At 50.1% G+C, this 26,521-nt stretch overlaps 1 protein-coding gene across 1 annotated transcript in view; it reads left to right on the top strand.

Moving 5' to 3' along the window:
* The window catches only part of KIF6 (kinesin family member 6), a 356,939-nt gene that overhangs the window by 258,269 nt on the left and 72,149 nt on the right, over window positions 1-26,521 (top strand). The window contains exons 14-15 of the mRNA XM_047796598.1: window positions 16,320-16,428; window positions 26,187-26,242. Coding sequence (XP_047652554.1) covers window positions 16,320-16,428; window positions 26,187-26,242 — 165 coding nt within the window. The remainder of the gene's footprint in view (window positions 1-16,319; window positions 16,429-26,186; window positions 26,243-26,521) is intronic.

Here is a 26,521-nt window from a genome sequence, read left to right as displayed (position 1 = left end):
GTACCTTCTCTTTCTCATACTGTCTTCCACCATGTTCTACCCCAAGAGACTGGGTAGAGTTCCCTGTGCTGAACAGAAGGACTTCATTGCTTATCCTTTCTAAATGTAATAGGTTGCATCTACTAATCCCAAACTCCCCGTCCATCCCACTTCCTCCCGCCCTTCCCCTTGGCAACCACAAGTCTGTTCTCCATGTCCGTGAGTTTGTTTCTGTTCTGCAAATAGGATCATTTGTGCCATACTTTAGATTCCACCCATAAGTGATATCATATGGTATTTGTCTTTCTCTTTCTGATTTGTTTCACTTAGTATGAGAATCTCTAGTTGCATCCATGTTGCTGCCAGTGGCATTATTTTGTTCTTTTTTATGGCTGAGTAGTATTCCATTGTGTATCTGTACCACGTCTTCTTAATTCATTCAGCTGTTGATGGACATTTAGGTTGTTTCCATGTCTTGACTATTGTGAATAGTGCTGCAATGAACTTACGAGTGCATGTATCTTTTCGAATGAAAGTTTCATCTGGATATATGTCTAGGAGTGGGATTGGTGGAAATGGTAGCTCTATATTTAGTTTTCTGAGGACCCTCCATACTGTTTTCCATAGCAATTGTACCAACTTACATTCCCACCAGCAGCAGAGGGTACCCTTTTCTCTACACCCTCTCCAGCATTTGTTATTTGTAGATTTATTAATGATGGCCATTCTGATTGATATGAGATGGTACCTCCTTGTAATTTTGATTTGCATTTCTGTAATAATTAGTGACGTTGACATTTTTTTTGTGTGCCCACTGGCCGTCCGTATGAAGAGGCTTACTTTATTATCTTCTCGACAAATCACTAGCCACAGAACACTGCTCCGCACCCAGTCATTTAAGACCTTTGCCTCTCAGCTACCCAATGTCATTCAGCTCTTCTCAAGAGGCTGGGTTCCTTTCCTTCAGAGTACATCGCTGACCACCTGATATGCAGCAGACACTGTGAGTGTCCACTCCACACCTTCTAGAACCCTCCTTCTATTATGCTCTCAGCTGCTGGAGTGCCCTGCACACATTTAACAGCCTCATCGCTCCCTTTCCATAGATGTGCATGTCCTCCCTGACCAAGTTCTTCCGGGATGCAAGAGCCTTAACTTCCCATCCCTGCAGCCACAGGCAGCCCTCTCACCTCCATCACACACGCACACGCACGTGCACATGCAGTACACATACAGGTATGATTATTTCCACTTCACACAGCAAAACTAAGGAATAGAGGAATCAGTAACTTACTCATCAAGATCAGACCCTAGTAGGGTGCATTTTTACAACTGTTATTTCTTCCAGGCACTGCTGAGAACTGTTGTCAGGGAATAACCCGGCATCCTGGAAAGTAAGAAGTTTAATTCCGAAACCTCCTCTAGGAATCTATAGCCTGCAAAAATCATGCCTACAGAAATCAAATGCCTTTGTGCAAACACCACTCCTCTAACCCCCGTAAGGAAACAGCCTCCCTGTCCCTTATCTCTCTCTGCCCCCTTCCATTGCATCATCTGTCTTCATGGAGCTAATTAGTGCTATGGATTTATTTGCCCTTCTTGTCTGTTCCCCCTCAGGAGAAGGTAGACAACAGGCCTTTGTTATATAGCAGGTACTCAGTAAATACTTGTTATGTTAATTAAGTAAATAAGTGATTAAATGTGGAGCAAAGTTTATACTCCAGGATGCTCACTGCAGCATTATTTACAGAGCATGTATAAAATTATGTGTAAGTTTAACGCTAGGGAATGGACTATAATGATGAAATATTATACATCCATAAAAGGTCATATTCATGAAGAATTTACTGACTTAGGAAAAAGAATTATGAGATAATTTTAAGTGAAATAATAGGCTACAAAATTGTATATACATTATCATCTTCACTAAGTAGTTAAACAGAGCATAGGAAAAACAGAAGTGGAGGGATTGTAAGTGATTTTTTTTCCTGCCCCTTTGTATGATTCTTTATTTCTTAAATTTTTGGCAATGGGCAAGGATACCTAGATAATTAGGAAAAGTGAAATAATACCTCTTACATGTTCTCAGCTCATTAGGCAAAGATATGGGAGCTTAAATCTTCAGGACTCACCTTCCACATCAACCATATTCCTCTCTAAATTCCTATAGGATAATGTACCTAGGAAAGAAAAATCCTTCAGGAAATTTCTTGACTAGTGTAATACAAATAGTTCATAATGACACATTATGTCTCCCTGTTGAGGCTGTATGAAATCAGGCACATGTATTAACTTGGACGACCCTGCAGCACTCTGAAATGATGCTAGATATCCCCAGAGATGCTCATTTCCTCTGTCTTAGAAATGGAAGGTCTTGCCAGAAAAGGGAATGGGAGCTGTTCCCACAGCCCTCCTTCACCACTTACATGTGGAGTGTAGTTTGGCTCCCTTTAGGAATAATTAGTTCTAGGTTTAATGTTCAGAAAATAAAAATGAAAACAGAACAGTCAACCACAAAAGTAAAAACTAGGTGAGAGAGTGATGGCAGAAGAGTGAGATAATGAGTTTACTCTGGGGAGAGGTGAGTAAGGGCCTGCAGGCGTCCGCCCAGGCAGGTCCCTGGGAAAGAAGAGTCGTTGCAAGTGTTCTGATTGTGGGTGCAGACAGGAGGGGCCTTGGACCTGGAGCCTTCAGAGGAGGCAGCTTGGACTTGATGCGGATGGCAAGGTTAGGGTGCAAATCTGGTACCTGCTGGGGAACCTATTTCTCATAGGACTGTGACTGTCTCTTTTTCCTCCCCTCCCTCCCTCCCTCCACCCCTCCATATCTCCCTCCCTTCCTCCCTCCATCCCTCCTTCCCTCCCTCCCTCCCTTCCTTCCCAGCACCAGAGAAGGGGCAGGGAACAAGACTCATGTGACCACATGGAGTTTTCATTTTATACAAGCCATGTAGTTTCAGATGGTGACAGAATTCTAGGAAAGATATGAAACAGATGAATAGGGTAGGAAACAGTGGGGTGGGGTGGGGACCAAAGGAGGTGACCTGTGAGCTAAGAACAGAATCAGGAGTTGATAGTCATAAAGATTCAGGTAAAGAATATTCCAGACAAAAGGAACAAAGGCAAGTATAAAGGCCCAGAGGTAGGGACACTGTAGACATATTTTAGGAGCTGAAAGAAGGCCTGAGAGCCAGGAAGGTGTGAGCAAAGGAGATGTGAGTGGGGCCTGGGGAAGGAGACCTGCAGGCAGAGGCCTGATGGTGTGAGGCTGGCCAGGCTGAGAAGTCTGGGGTCTGCTCAGGACAATGGGAAGCCCCTAGAAAATTTAAAGTGGGGGAGTGACATGATTGTGTTCTTAGAAAAATCACTCAGCAGAGTTCCGTTGTGGCTCAGTGGAAACGAATCCAACTTGTATCCATAAGGATGCAGGTTCGATCCCTGGCCTCACTCAGTGGGTCAGGAATCTGTTTTTGCGGTGAGCTGTGGTGTAGGTCACAGACACAGCTCAGATCCTACATTGTTGTAGTTGCTGCATAGGCCAGTGGCTACAGCTCAGATTCGACCCTAGCCTGGGAACTTCCATATGCCGCGGGTGCCCTAAAAACCAAAAAAATAAAAAATAAAAATAGAAAGAAAGAAAATCACTCAGGTTGTTATACGGGGAATGTTGTAAGAGGAGCAAGACAGAGGAATTAGGAGACAGTCTATGTGAGCAAAGGTGGTGGATAAAGAGAGACAAGGAGGAGTTCCCTGGTGGCTCAGCAGGTTAAGGATCCAGCATTGTCACAGATGTGGCTCAGGTCGCTGCTGTGGTGAAGGTCCAGTCCCTGACTGGGGAACTTCCACAGGCCATGGGTGCGGCCAAAAAAGAGAGAGAGAGACAAGGAGAAGCAAAGAGATGAAAGGCATATTTTTAAAGGATTGCTGACAAAATGTGCTGGTGGAGCAATTGCAAAATGTGGCAATTGAGGAATCATGGAAGAGTCCTAGGATTTTTTGTTTGAGCAAATGGTGCCGGTTACTGATATGGAAATAATTAGTGGAACCAGTCAGGAGTAGAGTTGGGTGTGGGGTATGAAACCTAGAGTTCTGCCTGGGGCATGTTCAACCAGAGATTCAGGTAGAGATTTCAAGTGGTTCCAATCTGACCCTCAATGGAGTGGTCAGAGCTGAAGATAAACATTTTGGAGCCATGGGTTTATCATGCATATTAAAACCATGAGACTAAATGAAATGATGTGTTGAAAGATAAGGGCACCCAGAGCTGAGTCCCACAATACCACAGCATCTGGAGGCAGGAAGAAGCCAGGAAAGTAGGAGAAGAATCGGGAGGGAGTGAGGTCACCGAATACCAAGAAAGGCAGGGCTTCCAGCGAAGGGAGGAGGGGCCAGCTGTGTCAGATGCCGCTGTGCATCTGTCAGCATAGACCAGGCCATGCCCTGGTAGTAAATGAACACTGAATCTCAGTAGCCTAGCATAGCAAAATCTGTTCCTGTTAACACCGCGTGAACCACTTGGATCAGAGGACTTGGTGCTCTGGTCTAGTCACAGGGGACTTAGGCTGACACAGATCCACACTTGGAATTGACACTAGTCACCAGATGAGGGAAGAGGGGGCTTGGAGATTGCATGGTGGTGCTCTGATGCTTTAGCCAGGGGGTAATATGCATCCCTGCCATTCACAGCCTGCTGGGCAGAGCTAGGACCTGGGACATGGATGGGGCCTGATGACTTCACTGCTCTACCATTGCCTGGAAGGTCCACTAAAACAAGAGCAGAAAACTGACCACTGGTTTTGGCGACCCTGAGATCACTGGGGCTGTTGAAAGCACTGTTTTGATGGAGTAGAGGGAATAACAGGCCATTGAACTGATGGAGGAGAAACTGGGAGGTGAGGGAGTGGAGATGGTGGGTATAGACAGCCCTGTCGAGGCACTGCCTACGGAAAGGGACCCGAGAAACAGGAAGAAAACTGGAGGGGTCATGGGCTAAAGGGAGGATATTGTTAAGATGGTATTTTTTTTTCTTCTTTGGGTATCTGAATGTCCTTGAGTCTCCCCTCTGCCATCCCACCACAAAGAGATGACCTTGTCCTATCTCACCAGTGAAATCAAGGCCTCTGACCATGAATATTTTCACCTTCCATTTTGTACCTACAAATTCAAATATATCTACATCCAACTGTAACCAATTCAATATAGATTTTCAATTATGATCTTTTTTTTTTTTTTTTGGCTAATGGAAATAATCCAAAGAAGAGAGGAAAAGAAAGAAGGAAAAAAGTACAGAAAGCCAGGAGAGGAGTTTGGGAGGCTCAGTCTAGGTGGAGGATGGTGAATGCTTGTTCCCTTATTACCAGCGGAAAAGCCTGGACCACGGGCGAGTCCCCCAGGAGACATGAGGTCAGGGAAGGCGAGGAAGCCCCTGTCCTACTTCATCTATTTTCCCAGTGAGGGGAGGTTGTTGCTGTGGCATGAGCCTGGCTGGTGTGGTCCAGAGGCAGAGAACACAGGAGTGGAGCCAGCCTGACAACTTAAACCACTCTCTCTCCCTACTTTGCTAAACCATAAATTGCAACCACCTAAGAATTCTCCTACTGCATGAAGTAGTTCTTGCACTCTTAACAGCTTGCTGTGGGTAGGTTTTTAGATGACTCATTATTACTTATCATAATAATAACTCATTTTTACACTTTAACTTTTTATAGGGTAATCCATATTTATTCCTTCATTCTGTCAGACTTAAATAAATGATTCATAGCTGCCATCTTCAGTTCTCTTTACTTTTATTGCAAAATATATACACAGAGAACTGCATTGGCAATATATGTGCAGTTTAACAAATAATGCTTTTCAGAAAAACAAGCTTGGAGTTCCCATCGTGGTGCAGTGGAAATGAATCCGACTAGGAACCATGAAGTTGAGGGTTCGATCCCTGGCCTTGCTCAGTGGGTTAAGGATCTGGCGTTGCCATGAGCTGTGGTGTAGATCGAAGATGCAGCTCGGATCCCTTGTTGCTGCAGCTGTGGTGTAAGCTAGCAGCTGTAGTTCCAATTTGACTCCTAGACTGGGAACCTCCATATGCCATGGGTGCAGCCCTAAAAAACAAAAAAACAAAGAAAGAAGGAAAGAAAGAAAGAAAGGAAGGAAGGAAGGAAGGAAAAAGAAAACAAATTAACAAGTGATATCTCATCCTTCTTCAATCAAAAAACCTTGTTTGGGATTTCCCACTGCAGCAGGTTAAAGGATCAGGCATTTTCTCTGTGGCAGTGAGGGTTCAATCCCTGGCCTGGCACAGTGGGTTAAGGATCCGGCATTGCTGCAGCTGTGGCTCAGATTCGATCCCTGGCCCCAGGAACTTTTATATGCCATGGGTGCAGCCAAAAACAAACAAAAAAACCGACAAACAAACCTTGTTTGGAGCATTTACTCTGTTCCAGGCACTGCGCTTGGAGCTGGGGCTGTAACATGAGGCAATTTCACTTGCCTGTTTGAGCTCATGGTCTGAGGGATCGGGGTGGGGGTGGCAGGTAAAACAGCCATGGAAATGCATTGCTGCCCAAGGTCTTCAGTAGTTTTCAAGGGAGACATGCACCAAGTGCTACCCCCTCTTATTAACCTTCCACGATTACGTGAAGAGAAGAGAGTTCTATTGGCTTCATTCCCTAGACAAGGGTGCTGAGATGGAGCCACTTAAATGGCAGACCCTATAGGTCCTGCAGCCAGAGAGTGGAGCACTCAAACCCAGGTCTTCTGACTCCAAATCCCATTTTCTTTTTCCAACCACTGACAAGAGGGGCCCTGAGGGGCTACACCCTAAAGCATATACTCTTCCTCAGTCATTTGAGGGAGGGAGAACTGCCTGGGGAGCTGTCGACGGCAGTGGCCTGCCTGGGGATGCCCTGGGCCAGCAGGGAACTAGACGTGTGGTGTCTGCCCCTAGAGGTCACTTGGGCCCAGGTTCCCCCACAACCAAAGGCCTTCCCAGTTGGTCTCTGCTCCAGGCCCTGCTCACTGCGGGCTCCTCCCCACCCCTGCAGCTCTGCCATCGCTCCCTCCTCCCCTCCAGCTCCAGCTCCTCTAACACCTGTCCCAGGAGGACCGTTCCTTGACAACCCCTCTGCAGTCTGGCCACGCCCCTTCTTCTGCTTCAGAAGATGCACAGCCATCCCCACCATCAGTGCACTAGTGCTCCCTGCTTTACAATGTAAGTTTGACCTTCCCGTGTCCCCAGGCTTTATATCATAAGGCCAAGGACAGTGGTCCCTTTATTTATCTGTAACTGGCCATGGCAGAGGGTGGGCAACAGAGTAGATACTCAGTACTTGCTAACAGATGGTCGGCTTCATCACTGACTCAACGTCTAAGTGAACAGATGTTTCATTTAAACAGTGAAACCCTTTCCAGGGAAGAAGCAGTTAGGCTACAGAAAGGTCAGAGGGGGAATGATGGCCTCCTGTATCCTTTTCACCTCTTTTTCTTCAAGTTGGGAGGTTATTCTGGGCCAGAGTCTACATGCTGAAGAGTTGGCCCCCCACTTCTCTTCCCTGTAGCGTTATCCCTGCTTTGTTCCAAAAGAACTGTCTTAAGTGCGTAAACTCTTTTCTCGTGGAGACCCTTCTGAGCACAAGCTCCCTACAGATGAGGGAAAGATGACTACTTAATGGGGCCTGCCTAACTAACAGGGGGCTAACTAACAGAGTCCTCAGGCCAGAGGCAGCCAGCTCCCCCTAACCTCTGGTCCTTACCCACCCCCAGGTTCCCAGGTGAAGCAGCTCCCCCTGGCCAGCTGCTGCCTTCCCCATTTCCTCTTCACAGAGACCTCCAGCTCCTCTGAGCCGCCCTAGGCAGGCATGGTGTTCAGGCCACACTCCAACTCACAACCCCGCAAACACAGCCCTTTTCCTCTTTACCCCCTGTGACTCCTGACCCTGCAGGTCTGACCTCAGGGGCTTGCTGGTATTTATGAGATCATTTCTACCTGGCAAGTGATCACCTGCCCTTTAACCTGCAAAGGACTAGAACATATGTGTCCTTCCACCCAAATTCCCAGGGTTGGTCCAAATATTGGGCATGGAATTAGACACCAAGGCCCTTTTAGAGCTGCCACATCCATGGACTGACATGGATGGAAAAGACCGCGGAGGTCCAGGGTAGCCTGGCAGCAGGAGCTTCGGGTGCTGTCTCAGTTAATGGAAACGTTGCTGGCCTCCGGATCCCTGAGTGGACTCCAAAACGCAGAAATGCCAGCGTGACCCGGGCTGCTCTCCAAGCTCCGTGCCTGCGTCTATCCACAGGTTTCTCTAAGCAACCACATGGGCACTTTGTCCTCGGAAGGAACACTCACAAAATAAAAACCCCAGAGATGCCAGTTTAGGAAAAGGGTGATTTTCTGCAGATGATCTTCGGGACCACCGTTTGAAGGTTTTATGTGACTGCTGGAAATGGGTGAGCATGCTCCAGGAGCTGCCATCCGCGCAGAGGCTCCAAGCCTGTCCGCTGGGTTGGCGAATGGGACCTTTCTTCACCTGCTCAGGCTCACATCTGCGTCAGGAGGGTGAATCTGAGCCAGTTACCAAGACAGAAAGGAAACACGGCCTGCCTCGAGCGCTGCCCCCTTCATTCCATCCAGCCCGCGTGGTCTGTGCTTCTGGGCCTGGTGGGGTTCCCAGTGGGATGTGTGATTTCTGGCACCAGGAGTCAGGAACCCATTTGATTTATTTAGATGCGGTGCCACCATTGGGTGGGTCTCCTAAGATTTCTGTGGCTTTCCACTTCAGATTTTCCCTTCACTCCACTCCCCAGAGCCCCTGCCAAGCCCGCCGCGCCTCAGCCCGATCCAAGCCAGCCTGAAGAGCCGACTAATTAAAGGTTCTCCTTTGACATCTTTCATGTGGCAGTTTCGGAAACGCCAAGGCAAGTCCTAATCTGAGGCCTTTCGCCCAGGTGGTATCATCTGGTTTGAACATGGGCTTTTGCCCCCAAAGCCTCTGGGACAACAACCCCATTCCAAAAGTTGTCAGTCAAAGGGGAGAAGTAGGGCGGGCGAGTGTCCCTAGTCACCCCGAAGATCTCCACTTTGGTCCTCACATCTGCAGCCACTTTGGCTGTGGCTAAGTGCTTCTCTCTCCCCTCATCCTCTGATTCCATACCCTGCTGTACCCACCCAGCAACCCCTCAAATTGTAGATGAGCGGCTGCTCCTGGCCCTTAAAGTAAACAGAGCCATGGCACATGGCACTGCTTCCTGTGGTGACCTCCGTCACCCTGCCAGTGGAGAGACACAGGCAGAGGGCTCCTTAGCATCTCCTCCCAGGCGGTCACTCTCAGTGACTCGGCATTGATGCTGCCCCCTGGTCACCTTCCTGTCAGCTCCTAAGGCAATGGGAGTAGACAGCTGTCTTCCCCTAAGAGCACAGGAACGATGAAAGTAACAGCAGTTGCCATTTAATTGGGTAGTTATCTGGGAGCCCTCTATTACAGGCAGAGCTTCTAGGCCAGGAATGATTGCTGGGGAGAGGCTGCCTGAAGATGCTGAAACCCCTAGTGCTGCAGTTAGTTTCCCCAGCAAAGGATGCTGTGATTGGTTCACAAGGTCTTCCACGGGTGTGAGGAAGGAAAGTGGGAACACGGGGGCTGCATGTGTGGCATCCCTCTCTTTCAGGCAACTTTCAGAAACCGCCTCCTCCCCAGGTGACAGCATCCTCTCCGCAGTGGGGGATGGGCAGTAAAGACAGTACCTCAGATGTCCTTTCTAATCTTCCTGGGAGAGGGTCCATCCTTTTCAGCATCTCCCCATCTCATGAATTCATTCAGGCAGCATCAAAGGACCCTTTGCTGTCCATCCTCTTAGAAGCTGTTGCTTGTCCTTCTAGCTGAAGCCATTGTTTCCTCTCTACGGCCCCTGGGACATCCTTGCTCCAGGCACCATCTCCAAGCATGCTGGACCCCTGTGGCCTTCCCCTTGGTGCTCCTATCCCTCCTAGCTGGGTAGATAGATTATCCCTTCTTCTCATTGAAATTCTTCATTCCCTTCCCTCCTGTCGGTCCATTCAATCTAACTTCTTCACCCACTAAAAGATGAAATTCCCTTCTGGTTATTCATGTGAGGATATGTTTGTATATTTCACCTACGTCGATGTTTACTGAGACGTTTCAGGGCATATAAAACTTATACCAGGAGTGCCCTGGTGGCTCAGTGGGTTAAGGATCAGGCATTGTCACTGCTGTGGCTCAGGTCACTTCTGTGGCATGATTTGATCCCTGGCCCAGGAACCTCTGCATGCTGTTGGCACAACCAAATGAAAAAGAAAAAAAAAAAAAAAAACTTAGATAGATACTGTATCCCCACCTGGCGCTTCTTATGACTCTATGCCCTTCCAAGTGGCCCGTGTTGTAGGCATTCATCCAGTCACTGTATCAAAGCTGGTCTCTTACCTTCAGTTTCTCAAGCTTCTGCCAGCAAGCAACAGACAGTGTAATCACCGCACATCCAGCTTCCTCCCTGCCTCAGCCCCAGTGTCCCTGCCCGGCCTGGAGCCCCTGCACATTTTTTAGTGTTTTTAGTCCCAAACGGTGAGCCCCCTCCCAGGGGGATCGACCCCACCTTTCACTTTCCCTCATTCTCAGCGGGTCCTCCTTTCCCCCACCCTTCCTCCTTCCGTCAGAGGGAACCAAGTCTCCCCATGAATAAATGTCATTCCCAAAGAAAATATATTTTGGGCTCTGACTGGGAAATCATTTTTCAGCATGAATAATGCAACTCTCCATCATTTCACTCCTGTCAATTTTTCAGCAATAGCTTAAGTAGCAGTAGCTTGTTTGGGGGCAGCCAGGAAAATGAGCCCCGGCCCACGAGCCCCAGACTGAAGGAAATCAGACAGCAGGCCCAAAGCAGCAGCACAGACTCTCCACTTCCGATGTTTTTCCTTTCCATCTGGTTTCCATGGGACCCTGTTTGGAGATGGGGAAGGCTTCCAAAGTACCAGTTTGTATTCTGTAGGAAAAATAAGGAACCAAATATCAGGATGCAAAAAGAGAGAGAGAGAGCATTAAGAAATGCATAAGGGACCTGTACCTAAGAACTTCGAACACCTATCATTTTCAGAAACCCAGCTCCAAGGCTAATTTTGAGGGCTCCTCACTGACTGGTATTTCTTCCTGTGTGCTCTGGAGTAAGTACCCAAATCGGGAAGAGTTGTCCCCTCAGGACTTGGAACTGTTTTCCATCCAGCTCACAACCCAGAATTGCCATGTCCTGTTTTGGACTGAGATTGACAAACTCCTCTCGTTTAGGGTTTGGGGGGGGGGGTTTGGTTTTTGTTTTTTGCTTTGTTTTGTTTGAAATGTTATCCTACCCCGTGATACTTTATGTGCTCTCCTCCAGGTTTTAAACAGTCCTGTGATTCAGCAAGCCCAGCAGAGTTCTCTGAGTCATCCTTATTTTCTGGGATTCAACCCTGGGACCTATGATTGAGATTCACTAAAAGGAAACAACTAAGAGCTAGAAACAGGCATGGCAAGTCAGAACCCCTGAGGGTGGAAGCTGATGGGGTGCTGAGTCTGACAGACTAAACAAAATTGGGAGGAAGGCACAGCTGATCTTCCCTTTCAAGCTCAGATCCCCCCCGCCCCCGCCATCCACCCCCGGCCCCCGATTCTGGCACCAGCTTGAGACCCATCTTATATCTCATCTTTGAGGGTCCAGTTGGCTAATTGCCACCAAATTTCAGAGCTTTTCTCTGCCAGCGCTAAAATAGATGCCTTCAAGAGTATTTGCATTTTTACAAAAGCTTCCTTGAGTTGGAATTCATCTCTGATCATAGCACATAGTGGGGAGAAGATGGTGATGAGTTTCTAAAGTCACACCGTACAGTGGAGGGACCCACTCACTAGCGTGATGCTGGAGGCGGAGAGAGCAGCATGTGAGCTTCTCCTCCCCCCTCGCATCTCAGGGGGTTGTACCAAAAGGAGCAACATTAAGCACCTAAAGCATCCACTCATTCATTCATTCAAAGGATATGTGATTGCGTTCCCCCTGTGTGCAGGTACTACCCAAGTGCTAGGGATGCGGCAGCAAACCAAACTGACAAAAATCCCTGCCTCGCGGAGCCTACAAATTCTAGAAATAATAATAGAATGTATTAACATATGAAGTAAGCTATGCAAATAGTAAACAAAACTCATGATTCTCTTTTTTTCTATGATACTGTAAAAAACAACAATCAAGGTTTTAGAGAAGATAGGCACTAATGAGAGCACAGTCTCGTGGCAAAGCTAGTCCTCCGAGGTCACTTGGAGGCCTACCACCTGCCTCTTCTCTCAGGCACGCTTTTCCTTGGAAAAACTGCTCCGCAAGCAGGTCTACCTTCCTCTGAAAGCTGGGCAGTTTTGACCCCTTTATAACCATTGCTTTAACTGAGCCTCAGTTTCCTCCTCTCTAAAATGAAATCATCACCAGGGATGCGGAGAAGTTTCACTGAAATAATACACAAAAAAGCGCTTGGTAGCAGTGTTTATTTAGCATTAGGCATGCAAGAGGTTCATTTTTTGGTCACACAAAAGTCATTCTTCTCAGGCGGCAGGATCATGCGTGTTAATGCAGTTGCCCTTTTAATCCGCGTGCCTCTGGCCCCTCCTCCTGGGTCCTCCTCCACCTCATCGCCACCTGGCCAGTCAGTGCCCCTTCTCCAGGAACCTCCCCACTCTCCCTGAGGAGAGAGCCCTCCCCGTTCCCCGCACCCCGGTTTCCCAGCACTGGACACATGCCCCCCTTACAGCAAACAGCAACTTCTCTGTAATTATCTGTTCACTTGGCTTTCTCCTTTCCTAACTTTGAACTCCTTAGGGGCAAGGGTCAGCGCTGTCATCAACTCACTGTTGCATGCATAGCACGGACCCTAAGATCAGTAAATACTTGTCCACCAATAAATCCATGACAAGCTCATCAGCGGGCTGAGTGCTCAGCCCCTCCAGCTCCTCGGCTCCTGCTCTTTTCAGCGCACACGATGTGCACTTAGGGACAAGGGCTCGTCGTCCTAGAAAGAGCCGCTTTCTAAATCCTGAGCGGGGAAACGAGGTAGAGATACCTCTTCTCTAAATAAAAACCTGCTTATTAATTGTGTGGCTGACGCCAAGTTGGGGTGAGGACTGGTTTATTAGCACAGTCCGAAAGGGGCTGGATTTAGACTGGGAGCCAACAAATGGGGATGGACGAGAGTGGCGCGATTTTTTAAAAAGTAGCAGGAGTTCGTGCAGTGGCTCAGGGAGTTAAGAACCCAACCAGTATCTATGAGGACGCGGGTTCGATCCCTGGCCTCACTCAGTGGGTTAAGGATCCAGAGGTGCTATGAGCTACGGTGTAAGTCAGATTTGGCTTGGAGCCTGCATGGCTGTGGCTGTGGCATAGGCCAGTTGCTGCAGCTCCAATTCGACCTGTAGCCTGGGAACTACCATATGCCACACCGAGGGCCCTAAAAAGAAAAAAAAATAGAGCCGGAGTTCCTGCAGTGTCTCGGGGGATTAAGAACGCGACTGGCATCTATGAGGAGGATGCGTGTTTGATCCCTGGCCTTTCTCTACGAGGTAAGGATCCAGCATTGCAGTGAACTGTGATATACAGGTATCAGACTCGGCTCCAATCCCACGTGGCTGTGGCTGTTGTGTAGGCTGGCAACTGCAGCTCTGATTTGACCCCTAGCCTGGTAACTTCCGCAAATGTGGCCCTTAAAAAAAAAAAGAAAAAAAAGTAATTGGAGTTTCCTCGTGGCTCAGCAGGTTAGGGACCCAGCATTGTCACTGCAGGGGCTCAGGTCACTGCTATGGTACAGGCCTGACCTGGGAACTTCCACATGCCATGGGTATAGCCAAAAAAAAAAAAAGAGTAGGGTGGAGATGGAACTGGGATCACACATCATAGCTGCCTGTGGGGCCCTTTCCACATGCTCTCTCTGTAGGCTCAGCTCAGCCTCTGTGTGGCAGCCATGAAGCCCCAGCAGGCTTCCAGGCCTGGACTTCAGTCTACAGGCATCCTGAACCCCTGACCTTGGCCTCCCTGAGCAGACGCTTAGGACAAGAGCTGCCAGGATTGCAGCCATAACACTCGTGTCCAGTCACTTGAGACCATCACCATCAAAGAACGCCAATTCCAGAATCTTTCTCCATTGTAGCAGCAGGAAAGCCAATCCTACATTCCTGACGATATGCCCATGGCACTGAAGGGCCCCAGGGGCCTTTTAAATCACCAAAAGCATTCAGGGCTTCCTGTATAACTATCACATAAGGACTACTTTACTAGATTTTAAGCCTTTGAAAATGGGTGATTTGTGTATAATATGTCATGTCACTGGCCCCAGATTTCTCACTGAGACCTTCAAAATTCTCTGCAGGAATTCCTGTCATGGCTCAGTGGGTTAAGAACCCGACTAGGATCCATGACAATGCAAGTTTGATCCCTGGCCTCGTTCAGTGGGTTAAGGACATGGTGCTGCCGTGAGCTATGGTGTAGGTTGCAGACACAGCTTGGATCCCGAGTTGCTGTGGCTCTGGCGTAGGCTGGTAGCTGCAGCTCTGATTTGACCCCTGGCCTGGGAACTTCCATATGCCGCGGGCATGGCCCTGAAAAAGGAAAACAAAAAAGATAAGATTAATCATCAAAATGACAAATCCTGACAATGAAGCATATGCTGTCAGAGCTGGTACAGACCAGGGTGGGGGAAGCTGTGGAATAGGCCCTTTGGCTCCTGGCGGGCTCTGCTGGGCATAAGTACCCTCTGCTTAATGTCTCTCATATGTCAGGGCTCATCTTTTTGAGCATCCCCCAAACCTGTCCCCAGGCCCACCCGGCTCGAGAGTGTGCAGGGCAGATGTGGAGGCAGAACTGAGGCGCGTGCCCATTTGCTTCTGATTGGAAAAGGGTGGAGTGTCCCTGTGTGCCTCACCATTCAGGCATTCTTCATGGCGCTATTTTTATCCACAGTAATCACTAAATTGGTGTCAGATGGACCGGTCCACTTCTTCAGCCCAGGGCTGGGTGATGGGACGCGGTGGGCTTTGTCCGGCCAAAAAGAGCTGTGGTGTGTGGCCCATAGCAATGGAACCTAGGCCTCCTGGCAACCCCTCTAGCCCTGGACCGTGTTCCTATGGCAATGAGAACAAGGCTCCTTATCAATCCTGGTTCATTCCTGACCTGATGCATTTAAGATGTGTGCTGCACCTTCTAAAGGCCAGGCTTTGAACAGGACACTGGGGACTCACAAAACCTATTATCTCCACCTCCTAAGAGACATTCATTTCACGAGAAGGGGTTGCCACATGAAGTGGCAGTGTCTACTGGGCGGTGCAGGTCATGGATGAATTGCTAGAAACAGAGGGGAGGAAGGGCTTGTTTAGTCTGGGCCTCACGGAAAGCTCCATGGAGGTGGCAGCACTGAGCCAGGGCCTCAGAGATAAAGTTCACTGGATAAAAGCAGGAGAAAGGGAACCAAGGGCAGAGGCATAAAAAGGACTCATAGATTCCTCCAGAATCCAGCCGTGCATTCAGCTCTCACCACGGGAGCCCCAGGCCCACACCAGCATGAGCCTCACCCTGGGAGACTGCAAGGAAGAGGGCCTGGGGCAGGAATGCCACCTGCTCCCAGGGGCTCTAGTCCTTCGGACTCTGGTTTCAGAGCCTGGCCCCTGTACAGGGCCCAGCAGCGAGGGGTGGCCTGTAGCAGCTCCGGCAATGCAGGCCATGAACTAGGAACCTTCACCACAGCCCATATGTGGCTCCCATGACTAAGAGCCTAACCAAGAACTGGGGCCCCTCACTAGATGGGAGACAAGGATGCATCGTTATATGGAGACTAAGAGCAGAATTTTCTAGATTCTAACTCTTTCAGTCAGGATTACACTTCTTTCAACTCAATGCCTGGCAACTCTGAGTGAAACAGAACAGAAAACCCAAACGGGGCATCACAGGAAAACAGGGGGAAATGTGGCACTGAATGATGACAGAAAGCGCTTTTGCAGATGTTCCCGGCAATCCGGGGCTTGGTGCCCTGGTTTTCATTTCCTCTGACCAGACGTCCCAACCCTGTCCCCCACACGTCACGCGGATGCCCAGGCCCAGGCCTGCAGGGTGCAGCTGGCGGCCCGGGCAGGTCCTCCTCAGGGTGGGCAGCCAGCTGGAGGAGCCCGAAGCCAGCTGGAGGAGCCCAGGGCCGCCTGTCTGGTCAGGAGCCTCTCTGCTGTGGGCCTCTGGAGCCAGGGCTGGCTTTGCGGTCTAGCTCGAGTGACAGTGAAATTAATGGGCTCCTGATGCTGTGACTGACTGAAGCCATTTCTCTGTGTCTCCAAACAGGAATGAGAGAGGAAATGTCCCTGGGACGCCAGGAGGCTTTTGAAATTTTCAAGAGGGACCACGCTGACAGCGTTACCATCGAAGACAACAAACAGATGCTGAAACAGAGGTAAGGCTGCCTCCGAGAGCAGCTGGTTCTCCAAGGCTGAGCTGGGCCAGCCTCCACCGCACCTGCTGCTCTGTCCTCCCTCACCTGCCCAGCCTGACACCTGCAAGAAGGGCACAGCGTGTGTGCAGTTTCACATTGCGTGACATCCAGCCTGGGGCACCTCTTCCTCCTCTGTATGCTAAGCACGGCTGGGTCAGCAACGTCAGGGCAGGGCTGTTACTGACACACTCTGTGTACAATCCTCACGTCTTAATTCTTTTTTTTCTTTTTAGGGCCACACCCGCAGCATATGGAAGTTCCCAGGCTAGGGGTCACATCGGAGCTGCAGCTGCCGGCCTACACCACAGCCACAGCAATGTGGGATCTGAGCCGCATCTGTGACCTACACCACAGCTCACAGCAACACCAGATCCTTAACCCACTGAGCGAGGCCAGGGATGGAACCTGCATCCTCATGGATCCTAGTTGGGTTTGTCACCTCTGGGCCACAACTGGAACTACTCTTAATTCTTAATTCTCATCAGCCTGCGACACTATCGCTGTTTCACTGCTCTAAAGGCAAGGGGGGAAAAGTCCATAGACCAAATGATGAATCTGAGAATCTCTGCCCTCTGGCTGCTTAGCGAGCAGTCCTGCACTTCCTGGTCCAGGAAAGTAATACACACGCACATCCTGCGGCCCAGAGGCCCCCGCTGTGCCCTCAGGCTGGAAGCAGAGCAGGCAGCACCATCTGCTGACAAGTTGTCAGGCAAGCCCGTGCTCTGGACCCTTTAGAAAAAACTCAGAGGTGCATCATTCGTTTCATCTCATCTGTGAATTCACCGCACTCTTTCAACTGCAGCCAACAGACAGACTGCTGGATGTGTGGGTCTAGAGACCCAAAGAGCAAGTTCGAGACCGTGAATTTGTATGTCACATGTCACTCGGGGTCTCAGCACACAGTACATTTTCAAAACCTGTTTGTTGAATTAAAAGGAGACCCAGGTTTTAAGGATCATAGGTTTATAAATGCTTCACGGCCACACGAGACGAGGACAAGCCCTCTCAGGAAAACACGTGGAAGTGCCAGGGCCTGGCGGGTAGATCCACAGGGAAAGCTTTAAAGGAAAGGGGGCGGCCGCCCGTGAGGGAGCAGCGAGGGAGGTGAGAAAGACCATCCCTCCGAGAGCCCAGAGGGGAGCTTGCGCCCGGAAGCATGTGCACTTTTAAAAGAAAAAAGAGAAGTAGCCTGAGGAGAAGGGAAGCCTGTTTCAGAATGGGGGAGGGTCAGTCAAGATTGTAGGATGCAGCGTAACAAACCATTATGGCGCAGCGGTAATGAACCCGACGAGTATCCAGAAGGACGCGGGTTCGATCCCTGGCCTCACTCTGTGGGTTAAGGATCCGGTGTTGCCATGAGCTGTGGTGTAGGTTACAGACATGGCTCAGATCCCGCATTGCTGTGGCTCTGGTGTAGGCCGGTGGCTACAGCTCCAATTCGACCCCTAGCCTGGGAACCTCCATATGCCGCGGGAGCGGCCCAAGAAATAGCAACAACAACAACAACAACAAAAAGACAAAAAAAAAGATGGGCTGAGGCAGATGCGTGTAGAAGTGGAAGGAGAGTATGAAAGCTGACCTCTGTTTGCTCTGTGAGAAAGAAGTGGAAATAGGATAAGAGATTGAGGCTGGAGGTGAAGGTTCATTAGCTCCTGCAGGCAGCAGGAAAGATGGTAGAGCTGGAAAAAGAGACAGGAAAAGCAGGCAGCACTGAGGGCATGGCCCAGGCAGTGAGCCAATGGCATTCCCACGTGGTGGGGGAGTGGATCCCGGATCACTTCAGGAATCCAGTGAGGGCAGGAGCAGCCCTTCTGGAGCTCCGCACAGTCCTCTTCCATCAAAGAGGTGTCCGCACCCCCCAAGATTCAGTTCCCCACCTGAGTTTATAGTCATCGTGCCTCAGTATCTGGGATTTGGTTTCAGGACCCACGGCATATACCAAAGTGCATGTGTGCTCAAGCCCCATGTATAACATGGACAGGGAGTTCCCATTGTGGCTCAGGGGTAACAAACCCAACTAGCATCCATGAGGACATGGGTTCAATACCTGACCTCACTCAGTGGGTTGGGGACCTGGGCGTTGCTGTGAGCTATGGCATAGGTCACAGATGCAGCTCAGATCCTGTGTTGCTATGGCTGTGGTGTAGGCCAGCAGCTGTAACTCCAACTGGACTCCTAGTCTGGGAACTTCCATATGCCCTGGGTGTAGCCCTAAAAAGCCAAAATATTAAAAAATGAAAAATAAATCAAACAGGCAATACAGTTGGCCTCCAAATCCACGGGTTCCGTCTATGAATACAAGGGCCGACTGTCTCTCCTGAGTTCTTGGGGCCGGTGTGGGGGGGTGGTGTATACAATGTTCGTAGCAGCTCTGCTTGTGCCCAGGGAGGGTGGGAAACCTCCTGGGCGTCCACTCCTGGGGAGGTGGTCAGGTAGAATGTAGGAGAAGCTCTCCTCTCCGTACATGTGACCTGTTGGGGAGTTGGACATGACAGGCGGGAGACGGATTCGTGCACACATACCAGCAAGGATAACACCAAGTAAGAACACACCATTTATGTAAATTATAAACAGATGCACACAAAACAAGCAAAAACGGCCCAAAAGAAAGGTCTTTGGGATATCCTGCTGTGGTGCAACAGGATCAGCAGTGTCTCTGCAGTGTCAGGATGTGGGTTCCATCCCTGGCCCGGCACAGTGGGTTAAAGGATCCAGCATGGCCACAACTGCAGCTCGGATTTGATCCCTGGCCCAGGAACTGCATATGCCAAGGGGCAGCCGAAAAAGAAAACAAAAGGTATACTTTAGCCTACTTTAACTGTAAGAATGTCTGCCTCTGTGGGCAGCAGAAGAGGAACAAGACACGAAGCACGAGTGAATAAAAGAATAAAACAAAGAGTGGGGAGAAAATAGAGTAAATCTAGTGAAGGCTGAGGACCCTGCCTCTAGGAAGATGGAACACGCCCCTCCACAGAATTCATTCAGCCTTTGAGTCCAGGGGTTCTGCAAACCTCCCAGCACTTCTCAGTGGTGTGGGCCGTGCACTCTCAGTCGGGTCAGGTGGACGTGCTGCAGCAGGACATCTTGTTTATCCAGAGACAAGCACATGGAGCTGGACACCTGCTACCTCGCGCCATCACGTCCAAAGGCCCTTCCACTGTGTCTGCGCCTGAGCTTATGCCAGCGCCTCGCCACGGGGCTTCATAGTCTAATGGCCCGTGGAGCCTGTGAAAGCTACCAAAGCCTGGGCCTGAGTCCCCCGATAGGAGAACTGAATTAGGCAGAGCCTGAGCATCCTTTTGTTTCAAGATTCCAACCTGCCACAAGGTTTGAAAAACACTGGCCAGACAGAGGCCTTGTCCATAGTCCTGGAACCCCAGAGCCTCTGAGGAGGAGCCTGAAGACTCCACAGCTGAGCCCAATCGCCAGGTGGCTCTTCCACACAGGCTTAGGAACCACTGGCTTATGGAGAACGGGATGCTTGGTCTTCCTTGTTCTGGAAGGAGCAGGGCTCCTGGATCAGGTCTGTACCCTTGAGTTTGGGTCTCCTTCCAGCCTGGGATAGTCGGGCGACGGCAGAAGTGACGATGTTATGGTCTTTAGAAGGCTTCTGATACAGAGTCACTCAACTCTGAACAGGAGTGTTCTGACAGCCCGCGAGACAAATGAGCTTTGGGGTTTAGGGAATCCGTCTCAGTCATGCGGGATGGGCTGGCACTAGTGGAGACCCCATCTTCCTTGCGGCTATGAAGCAAGGGCATTAATGAAACTCACACAAAACACTCCTCTGAAAAGAGGTTTTCACAGCAGTAAATCAGTCTTTTCCAATCGAATGAAAAGTCAAGAGACCAGCCCACATATTTAAAATGTCTACATCTGGTTTAGTGTTACCACTCATTAAAGGAATATTTGGTACTGGGGAAGATAAGCCAGGACCTGTTCCTTTCTTGGGACTGGGACCTTTGTCTGCAGTCATGGAGAGCCTTCATTTATCAGATATTGCATGCTCCCAACTGCCTATGGCAGAGGACAAAGAGCAATGTTTTTATATGAGAACAGATAGCTACCACCAGTGCCCATAGAACAGACATCGAAATAAAGCATGACTTCCCTGCTTCCATCGCTTTAGGAAACGGTCTGCAGTCATAATGCCACACCTTGCCACACCTGTGCTCCCATCCCCTGCAGTGACCAGAGCACCGTGTGGCCCATCTGTGGGAGGACAGGCCAGTCCTAAGAATATAGACATGCCCCAGAGGCGTGTTGCACGGGTCGGCATTAAAGGGCTATTTCCTAACTCTACTTCCAGTAGACTTCTTCAAAAGTCCTACTCTCCCCAGGCCCTCAGCCACCAGGACCCAGGGGCCTGGCCTCCTGTCTCATTCCCGTCTTCTCGCATCAAGTAACTCTGCCTTCCGACAGCTCTGGTGTTGAGCCGTCATGCTGGACAATCCATGGAAGAGGGACTTAGGACTAACTACCCCCACCCCTGAGCCCTGGTCCAGCTCAGCTTCATTAGCCCGGGGCAAGTGGGTTCTAAGCCCACGTACAGATCCCTGCCAATTCCCTCAGCCTCCCCCAGGGAGTGTGAGTTGACTTAAAGTTGCAAGAGGGGATCATCAGCAGGTCACACACCCGTGTGACTTAATAGAAGGGGTTTCTTCCCCCTCGCCCCTGCCCGCACCCTTTGCCACCCCACAGGGAATTTCTAGCACGTCTCAGCTCTGCCCCACCCCCCACCCATCTGGGGAAAGTCATGCTGCCCGCCTGTGACAACAGAAACAAGACGTGGGCACATTACTAGGATATTTGCTCTTCAGTGAGTGAGAGCAGGTGAGCCCAATTCTTAAGCCGGATTTTTTGAGAGAAGACAATTCAAGTCGCAGGGCAATTCAGAATCACTGCATTTTTCAGGCATGACTCATCCTTGTGGTATATAATAACCTGAAGAGAGGCTGGAAACCCCAGCCTTGGCAAATCCCAGTGCCCGGGCACAGCACAGCTAACTTTCTTTTGTGGCAGAGCTTTCATACAAACTGAGTCCCCTGTCACAGGACCCATTACATAACAAAAGAGTGAATAAATGGGGAGATTAGCTGCAGTTGGCAAGGAGGGTGTTAATAATGTGAACTAAACCAAGAAAAGCACTCCTTCACTCAGTCGGATCCTTCAGACAGAGACGAGAAGAACAATCTAAGGCCAGCATGAAAACTGGACCAGGAGCGGCAAGGAATCTTGTGGCACCATCTGGAAGTAATATCCATGACAAATAGGAGTTCCCTGGTTCCTATTTGACTTCAGTTTTAACCTTTATTATTTTTCCATTTCTTTTTTGTATTCACACCTTGTCTCCTGAACTAGAATTATCAACCTGAGAGCAGAGATTAGATTAGAATCTTCTCAGCCTCCCCACAATTTTTAAAACAGTGCTGGCCACACAAATGGTACTCAAAAACACTTTTTTTTTTTTTGCTTGAGAATGACAATCTGAAACTGACTTGGAGAAACCTTAACGCCAAGAAAACTATGTGAGAACGGCTTCCCAGAAGTAGGCAAATACAGCAGCCAGCTTCCTGAGAGCCAGAGAGGGAACTGTTCCACGAAAGACAGAGGACAGCCACGGTGATGGGAAAATGGGACAAGTTAGGAGAGGCATAGTGGTAGTTTTTAAAAGTGTAAAGGAGGGAGTTCCCACTGTGGCTCCGTGAGTTAAGAACCTGGCTTGTATCCCTGAGGATTCAGGTTCAGTCCCTGGCCTCGCTCAGGAGGTTAGGGATCTAGCATTGCCACAAGCTGCAGTGTAGGTCACAGATGTGGCTCAGATCCCGCGTTGCTGTGGCTCCACTTCAATTCCTAGCCCAGAAACTTCTGTATGCTGCAGGTGCAGCCCTAAACAGAAAATAAATAAATACATAAATACCTAAAAGTATAAAGGATACAGCAGAAAACATCACAACATTGTTATCAACTGTACTTCAATAAGACTTTAAACAATGAAAAGAAAAAAAAATACCTTCACACACAATAAATAAATAAATACATAATGTGTAAAGGAATCGGGTGGATCTTGATCCCAATATAACAGAGGCAGCCAAGGTCCCATGTCAGGGTCAAATCTACAGAGGAAGGAAAAGGCATAGTAGGCACAGGCCCAGGCTTCCTTTCTGCCGGGGGGCAATATTGGCTGTTCACTCCATGAATAATCAAGATATTGAGTTAATTGCCCTCGACAAGAAAACTAGAAAGACTGAACCGTGGGAAAGAGCCCAGAGCAAGCAGCATGGGGGTGGGAGGCAAGCGAGCCATCCCTGTGGTCTGGGGGAGAGAGGGCAGAGGGAGTGGGAGGGAAGCTCCGTGCGACGCCAGGGCAAGCACTGAGGATGAGGAGTGGGTGAGACTCCTGGAGCGCGCAGAGCTGATGGACGGCGAGAGCTGAGGGGATGGTGTGCAGGCCAGCCGCACGCGGGTCAGCATCCGTGCTGCGCAGGGAAGGGGAGGACGGGGAGAAGGCGGGGAGGCTGCAGAGGACTCATCACTTCTGCTCTGGGTGCGGTGGATTTTAGTTTCTGCAGGGCATCAAATGCACAGTGGGACAGTGGGCCAGGAAATAAAGCGGGGCTGAGCCGGAGATCTGGGAGCTGTCCGCAGAGACGGCCCATGAAGGCACCGAATGGAATGCCTGCAGAGAACAGGTATCGAGAGGAGAGGATCTAAGAGCCAGCCCTGACCGTTACCACCCACTGAGGAGCAGGCTGCAGAGGAAAGGCCCGAAAAGGAGACTGAGGAGCAGCAACTAAGGGGGTGGGGAAAACAGGGAGGTGGAGGATGTAACCTGAAAGTCAGAGAATAGAATCGGTTTCGCTCTTCGGACAGGGCCCCACACGGTGCCTGGCGCTCAGTGGGTGCTGTTGGATCCCTGAAGGCTGGATGTCCCGGGCAGCCAGGCTTGTGAAGGAGCAGCCAGAGCACCGCATCCCTCCTCCTTTCCAGACCCAGGCCTTGTCCCCACGAGGAGATTTCTCTGTGGGGCGACAGAGCAGCCTACCAGGCCCCAGGCTGGCATTGCCCCCGGCACCGCTGCTCCCCACGTTGAGCCACACAGCACACGACTCCCTGGTAGAAATACTTGGTACGGGGCGTAGAAGACCGCGGGGGCGCCCAGGTGGTCTTGGTTGAGTCTCTCGGAGCCTCCCCCTGGCCCCGCCCGCCTCCAGGTGCAGCCCCACTCCCGCCCCCCGCCCCCCGCCCCCGCCCCAACGTAGGCCACGCCTCCTCGACAGGAGCAGCAGCCTGGGATATTGTGCAGGAGGGCAGCTCGCTCGAAATGGGGAATGGCAGCTCGGGTTCAACCACTGGGAACACGGGGTTGGCTCCCTGGACCGAGTCCCTAACAGATGTGCTTTTAGACGATGTTGGAAGCTCAGGAGTCTGCAGGCTCGCCCTCCAGAAGCCCAGAACAAGCCTGGGGCAGGAAGAAGGTGGGGGAGAGTGGAGCGGATGACGACGGGGCTGGGAGGTGTGGAGATGCAGGGTGGGCAAGGAAGAAGAAGGCAGGAAGGCGGGGGCCACCTTCTTTCTCATCTCTCCTGCTCCCTTTACTCGCCCCCTTCTCCCCCAGGGCTGGGCTTCCTCGGGCAAGAGTTTGTCTTGACAACGGGCAATCAGGAAAACATGTGGGTGGGGTGGCCTGGAGTGGTGACAACTGCAGAGTAAAGGGAAAATGGTCTCCCGAGACGGGACAGCCCTCAGCCCACACCTCTTCAGTGGGAAGGCCCTTTTTAGCTCGGTGCTGGGCTGCAGAGGAGCGCCTGGAACTGCACGTGGCCTCCCGGCGGTGTCTGCCAGCCCTGGTGCAGGGCGGCTCTTTGCAGAGGGTGACCACAGCACTCAGCAGCTCCAGACACATCCGGGCACCGCCAAGGAGGGGCTCCCTGCCAGGCCTGTAGGGGCTTCTCTGAGCAGGGCTGCCGCGCAGATCGCCTGCAGGAACTTCTCTCTTCAGCTCCACCCTGGTTTCCTCCAGCATTGACGGGAATTTCAGCAGCTTTGTAGCTGCGTTCTTGTATTTCCCTCATGCCCTGGAATCGAAAGCTTCCAGGCCAGAAGAGGGGTCCTTCTTGAGCAGTGAAGGACTATCCAACCCCATGAAATTCTGGGTCCTGGGGATGGACACGGCAACCACCACCCAGTTAGAGCCCCCGACTCGGAGGGTGTAAAGTGGGGAGAGAGTTCTCATCGAGTGGCCCGGACCAAACCTCGGATCCCGTCCGCCCAGTGGACAGAGGCCAGCTCAGCGACCTGCGCATGATGCGATTCAGAGTGCTGAGCTCTCCAGAAGGTGACAGGCCCTAGCTGAAGAGGGAACGTGCGTATCCTGCCATGAGCATGAACACCCTCAGTGAAGAGCCAGGGATGGCGTTCCGGTAAACCCAGCACTGAGAGAAAATGTAGTCCCCTCCCCTGGAAACTTCTCTCTGCAGCCCCCAGCCAAGCAGAGACGCCTTCGGAAAATAGCAGTGACGTAATTCAAGCTTCTTTTCCACCAGGCCCACTGGGGGTGCTCTGGCCTTTGTTCCTCTGCCTGGAGGGCCCTCTTCCCCTCATGGCCTCTAACAAAATCCTACCTGGCTAAAGCATTTACGGATGAGACAGTATGATATCTGGGATCCGGAAAGATTTGAGGAGTGGGGCAATTAACATTGCCTGAGAGCCCACTGCGTGTAAGGGGCAAGTTTTTCCTAGGGACCATTACCACGCTGCTTCTCCAGCCCAAGGGCGGGCTCTCGGGGGCGTCTCAGGAACACCTGTCGAAAAACAGAGAGGCCTCATTAGGTAAACATCAGCACAACACCTGGTGGACTACAGGTAGCCACCTAAGATCATGGAGAAGTTTCTAACAGAGAGAAGGACTCATAATGCAAAATGGAAAAAAAAAATCAAGGAATAAACCATATGGTATGAGCTGATCACTGTAAAAACTGGCTGGAAAGAAGACTGGATGGATCTCAGAAAGAGTTTATTTCTGGGTAGAGGATAATTAGGGGATTTTTTTTTCTTGTTTTTATATTTGTACAATGTGGTTTAACATCATATATAACAGGAGTAAGCAGGTATGTTCTGGAAATAAGCCAGATGGTAAATATTTTCAGCTCTCCAGGCTCTGGTGTCTGTGTCCCAGCCACTGGACTCTGCCTTTGCAGCACAACAGCAGCCATAGACAGTAAGCCATGGGTGTGACTGGGCCCCAGCATGACTTTATTTTCAGAAACTGGTGATGGGCCGCATCTGTCTCACGTCCAGCCATAGTTTGCCAGTCAGAAAAAAAGGGAGGGGGGGATCAGAAAAAACAAAATGTTCCCCAAGTATTCTTTGACTATAAGATCTTGGTACTGTGACTAACAGAGCCCCGTGCAGAAGCCTTACAGCCGTGCTCCCTTCTGGTTCCCTTGTATCATAAAACACTAGAAATGGAAAGTTGTAACTTAGAGAACATGAGAATGAAATTCTACGCTGGAGAGGGGACTAAAAAGTCACCATACCAGGAATGAATACAAATTTCATCTCTCTGTTTAATAGATTTCATGTATTTAAACTATCTTTTATATCTTTCAACCAAGTTTTATCATATTTTAGAGACCTCTCAGAAATATCTTATTTTTAAAACATAATTTAGGAGGAACAGGAAAAGTTAAACTCTCATTTCTTCTCCCCTCCTCCAGATTTTCTGAAGCAAAGGCCTTGGGAGAAAGTATCAATGAAGCAAGACGTAAAATCGGTAAGCCGCTGATATTCTGTGAGCTTCTTTCACAAGCTGTGTTCCTGGTGAAAACCAGGTCATGATGTGCCTCCAAGTAGTGGGAACGAGTTTGAGGAGTGCCCTGCCAAAGAGGCTGCGCCTCTCCTTGGAAGTTGGTCTTCTCCCTTCCCATCCATCAGGAAAAGCACTTTCTTTTGTCCAGAACTCGAACTTTTTGTCCTCCTGCAGGCCTCAGCTCTAGCATCCCAATGCGAAAGTCTTGCTTTCCCCTGGTGTTTGCCAGCAGTAGCTTACTGA

The sequence above is a fragment of the Phacochoerus africanus genome, chromosome 9 (genome assembly GCF_016906955.1).
Source record: "Phacochoerus africanus isolate WHEZ1 chromosome 9, ROS_Pafr_v1, whole genome shotgun sequence".
In the NCBI taxonomy this organism is placed as follows: Eukaryota; Metazoa; Chordata; class Mammalia; order Artiodactyla; family Suidae; genus Phacochoerus; species Phacochoerus africanus.
The sequence above is the reverse complement of the archived record's forward strand: the minus strand, read 5'-3'. Positions and strand labels throughout refer to the sequence as shown.